The sequence below is a fragment of the Cyrtonyx montezumae genome, unplaced genomic scaffold (assembly GCF_038088225.1).
Source record: "Cyrtonyx montezumae isolate F1298 unplaced genomic scaffold, pur_monq_1.0 scaffold_3, whole genome shotgun sequence".
Taxonomy (NCBI): Eukaryota; Metazoa; Chordata; class Aves; order Galliformes; family Odontophoridae; genus Cyrtonyx; species Cyrtonyx montezumae.
The window spans coordinates 85,578,437-85,583,575 of record NW_027072034.1 but is presented as its reverse complement, the minus strand read 5'-3'; the positions used below and the strand labels follow the sequence as shown (position 1 = coordinate 85,583,575).

The 5,139-nt window shown below is 48.5% G+C and overlaps 1 protein-coding gene across 1 annotated transcript; it reads right to left on the bottom strand.

Moving 5' to 3' along the window:
* Positions 1-255: 255 nt before the first annotated feature.
* LOC136052265 (cystatin-B-like) lies at positions 256-4,516 on the bottom strand. Its single transcript, XM_065742243.1, has 3 exons — positions 4,404-4,516; positions 1,160-1,261; positions 256-482 (listed from the first exon to the last, which is right to left on the bottom strand). Exons 1-3 carry the CDS (start codon positions 4,467-4,469, stop codon positions 354-356), a joined length of 297 nt encoding a protein of 98 aa, XP_065598315.1. The 5' UTR covers positions 4,470-4,516; the 3' UTR covers positions 256-353.
* Between the last annotated feature and the right edge of the window lie 623 nt (positions 4,517-5,139).

Here is a 5,139-nt window from a genome sequence, read left to right as displayed (position 1 = left end):
TACTCACAGTTGGAAAACAGCACATAAAGATTCAGGTTTTCCTCTTGCTCCTTGCTGCAAATATGTGAGCGCTGCAGTTTCCTGATCAGAGCAGTCGACAAGCACAACACAGTATTAATCTACACTGCAATCAGTGCAGCTACTCAGGTTTGCATTAGAAAATGGTAAAAGGAGAGCAAAGTGACTCATTTAGATATTGCACAGTAAGGGAATGGCATAAGAAAAAAAAATGGATTTTCTTTCCAGCATTAAGTTAAAAAAAAAGTTTTCTTCATTGGCACAGAAATCAACATTTTGCAGTCTACAGAAAATACATATAAGAAACCATTAGGAAAACGCATGAGATATATTTGTTAGAAATAGGTCAGTTCATCATGCTTGGTCTTGCTGCTCTGGTATCCATGAAGGCTCAGTGGCTTGTCCTCATGAGGAAGGCTTTTGAACACCCGCAGGTGCATGAACTCATCATTGCCAACGTGGACCTGAAAAATGTGAAAACCAGTGAGAGGTGCAGGGCAACCTTCGCCAGGAGGATTTAGGTGGACATGTTTTGAGGAGGGGGGAATCACAGAGGTGGTAAGAAAAAGCATCCCCTCAGCAGCTGCCGCCGTGTTCTGAGGCAGACTGGGAGCTGTGTCTTGGTGGAAATACCACCTCAACCCTTGGATCTGCAAGCCATCCCTCTACCTGAGATGGGGAATGTACAGACAGGGAATCGGAGTTAGTGAGAATCCTATCTGGAACAACAAGCACTTCAGTGCTTTGCCCACAATTGGTTGTTTTTTTTTTTCCTGTGTGTGTGTGTGGCATCACCACAGGCAGAGTTAGGGGTCTGATGCTCGGCTGTACTTTCACACACCCAGGCTTCACCTAATACATTAGTGCTCAGCACTGTGGATGTGAAACTATTACGAAATCAACTTTCACGAAATAACTGAAGAGTACAAATTGAAAATAGAGAAATATGCACATCTCCATTCAATACAGGCAAGGAGACAGGCTGGGAGGTGGTGGGGAAATGGTTTTTCTGTTCATTTTTTCTTAATGCACAAATATTTTTCTTATTAAGGCTAAATCACAAGCATTTCTGTGTAGGTAAGTAAAGGGAAAAAACATTCCAATGTTGATCTTTTTTTTTCCATTGCCCAGTGCCCCCTACCTTGATGAAGTAGTTTGTTCCTGCCACCACCTGAGTTTTGAACTCCACTGCAGTGAAGACATCAAAGGTTTTCCCTTCTTTCTCTTCTAGCTGAGGCTTCACCTTAGGGAAACAAGAAGTTGGTTACAACTCATATAGTATTCAATATTTACAACTTATGCCTCATGCCATCAGTGTGCCTCATTACCCTTCAGGACCTTATTTTACATTAAATCAAGGTGAGGTACCCAGACAAGCAGCCAAGGCAACACGGTGATGTGATTCAGTCACCGCCAAGTGAAACCAAAGATGCTGTGCTCATTCTACATACACTCATTCTGACCAACTATTTCTGCTGTTAATGTGTCTGCTTCCCTTTCTGTCCTATATATTTAACAACAAATGTAAAGATCTACATGGACAAGACTTTAAAAAGACAATGTTTAAAATATATCTCATTTTTGCAGCTAGAAAAAGCAGCCCTTGGTAGCCTTCAGCATTAGCTCCCTTTCTGAAATGCAGAACAAACAGGCACCCAAAAACCAAACTTAGAAAGTAGTAGTTCTTCTATCATTTAATAACTGCAATTCACAGCGTTTCAAACTGTCAATATTTTTTTCCCATAATATATTTTGCCAGAATGTAAAACCCACGCTCAGGAATTCAGAATAATTTGCCCAGTGCCCAGATGAGCTTTTGTGAGCTCTCTCCTCACATTTGGCTGTCTAAAGCATCACGGCCATGCAGTAAGGTTCTCAGTCTTGAAAGAAAAGAGAGCTTTAGCTTTCATTTACAAGGGCAATGTAAATTAGCCCTTGTGTTAGGTGATCCTGTTGCATGCTGGGTTCTCTCAGGAGGCCACAGGTCTGCTCAGCCCTCCTCTACTCCAGTGCAACAGTGACAGCAGTGAGATGTTCTCTTTTCAGTTATATAATTTAGTTCCATCCTTCCCTGACTACTACATTGCTATTGCCTATACCCCACCAGCTGCCCGGGGGAAAAAGGAGCACCACTTTGCTACCACTCTGGTGCTTGGAGGAACACAAACACTTCCTGCAACAGAAAGAACAGCAGGGTATGTGCTCCCGCCTCTACTGCACCAAGAAAGCATGGAGCCAAACTCTGGTGCTTTTCTGTACACGACAGCCAAACAATAACCATCCTGTCCCACAGACATTTGACCACAGCACACCCAACAACTCTGCATTCTGAAGTGCAAGGAGGGGTACGTTGCCCCCACTCAGGACATTTGGAATTTCTACTAGAAACTCTGGGCTCCATGAGTGTGGACAGCTCAGAATCACATGCAGATGCAGCTTGCTGAGTGTCACAGCAATGACTCACCAAAGCATGTGACCACTGGACATCCTGACTCAGCAGGGAGAGCCCAGAGAGAAGCAATCTGTGGAAGACCCGCTATCATCAGCCCACTCTGCTAGACCACAACCAAGACTGGGCCAGGGCTGCACCAGCAGGAGGACAGCGGAAGAGGGTGGTAAGTGATAACTGCCCATTATTTGTCAGAACACATTCAGAATGCTGTGTTCAATTTTAGGCTCCTAACTTCAGAAAGATGCCAACAAACTGCAGCAAGCTCAGTGATGGGCCACCGCATGGTCAGATGGTTGAACACTTACCCTGAGGAGGGGAAGGAGGAAATGAATATAAGGAAATCCCTTTTCCCGTGAGAACAGCCCAGCAGTGGGCCAGACTGCCCGGAAAGGCCACAGTTTCCATGCATAGAGGTTTGCAAGAGCTGACTGGACCCAGCCCCACATGGCCTGGCACTGCAGCCCCTTCCCACCCGAATCACCTGCAGACCAGTGACAGGGTTGACCATTATCGTATTGTGGAGGATCTCTCATGATTTGCACAGCCTGCTTACTCCTGGAGCAGGTGGCTCCAGATGGCCCTGATTGAGGCTTGCCACAGCAAAGCCACATGGAAACCTCTGCCCTGGAGAGGCACTCTCAGGGGACTTTCAGGCCACAGACACTGCTGCGGGCAGCTGCCCTCCTCTGTCACATTGTACATGCTTAGTGTAGTGCCACGACTGACCAAACAAATAATCAACAAATAGGACTCTTACAAAGCAATGCCCTGCAGGTGGGAACTGAAAAAGCAGCAACATGAAATACACTGCTTAGGGTAAGCAAACAGGCTTGCTGTAGGCATTTCCACAGTGACTGAAGCAAATAGAACGATGTGAGAAGTCTGTCTTCATTTGACAGTGAATCATGTGAACAGCTTTTCTATACAATGAGAACAGCTCATCGCATACAAAGTGAAGGACAAGGGGCTTGCATAAATGTAAACTTCAGAACAAGAATGTGGTGACAGCGAAACTTGACAATAAGAAAGCAGAACAGATATCCTATTGTCCTGTTATTGAAGATAAGACAACCAAAACAGACAGCTCAGCTCAACGCAATACCCATGGAACGGGTTTGGGCTCTCCCCCCTTCAAGATTGGAAATCAACAGTGAAAATGATTGTTAGATCCTACGACCACCAGAGATGTCAGTCACTCTGGAATTTCTGTTCACATCCTTGAAATGTGATGAATACATATGTGCTGTGCCTTTAAATGTGTAGCTGTTTCTCCCTTCGGTGTGCATGTTTGGTGGAGTGGTCCCCCATGCACCCAGAGTTGTAATAAAGGGAATACCTGCTTGACATAACTCACTGGTGTGTCACGTTACTCTATCGGTTCTTTTATTTCAACAGAACGTGCTTTCTTTGCAGCCTGTACCTACATGCGAACATCACATCACAGGCAAATTTCAACTTGGAGTTTTCCTGTATATACTTATATGTGGGAAACGTTCGCTAGTAGCCAAAACTAGCCCAGATGAGTTCTTAAACACTGGGGCAATTTAGCTTCTAGATACTCAGGTTCATTCCATTCACTTCTGAATCCAACTGGGTTTCGCTTTTCCCCTTCAACTTACTTTCGGAATGCCCTACCCCAGCCTAGAACAAAACGCATTCGGGCTCAGCGCACGTCACACAGGTCAGGCAGCTCCCGCCCCGCCATGCAGGCGCAGGCAGCGCTCGGGAGGGGACCGAATTGCTCACTGTATTCCCTCACGGTATCGGTCCGCCCGCTCGTACATTTATTTACTTTTTGGGGCCGGAGAGGCTCCCCGTTCTGCTGCCTACACCTGCCGCACCCACCCCGCTGCCGCAGCGCAGCGTGCAGCCGGGAGAGCCGCCTCGCCCCGGCCCCGCTCCGCGCCGTGCTTCCCGGGCGCAGCCCCCTCACCTCGTCCGCGATCTGCTGCGTCTCGCTGGTGGCGGGCCGAGCCTTGGAGGCACCCCCGCACAACATGGTGGCCGCTCTCCTTCCCCGCCCAGCCTCTGCCGAGAGTGGCAGCGGGAGGGAGAGGTGGGGAGGCGGGGCCGGGTTTAGGCCGGGCCTCAGCGGGCGGCACGGGGCCGCATCCGGGCCTCGCGCTGCCGCTCTGGGCCTAGGACCGAGGAGGAGGTGTGAATGTGTCCCATCCGATGTGTACAGTCCAAGTTCTGCGTGTCCTAGACAAAGCTGAAGGCAGATAGCCCTCTCCTCAGGGTGCCCACGAGCACTGTTAAGGTGTCTGTGAAGGAGATGATGGCTAAAGGGTATTGCTTTTGACTCCCATGGACTTGCAGCATCCTCTGTTCTGCTACCAGCAGAGCAGGAGGATGCAGGGATGGAGAATGAGGCTATGCTGGATTGTCTCCTTCCCGAGGTCTGGGCAGCAGTGCTGGGAGATTCTCCACCCTGTTCTGCTTTGGCTGTGCCACGAGCTGGCCATCATCTAGGGGGAGCAGTGGTGGCCAGTCCCAGCGTTACTCCAAACAGATTTCAGCACAAGAGACCATGGGTGCTGCTAGCAATGGGATGCATCAATCCTGTCTTCAGGGGCAGGGGTGCAGAAGCCTGAGGGCTGACCTGACAGTGGATCTGGCGCAGTTTACCAAAATGATGGAGTCTGAACTGTGCCATGGTCGATGCTGGT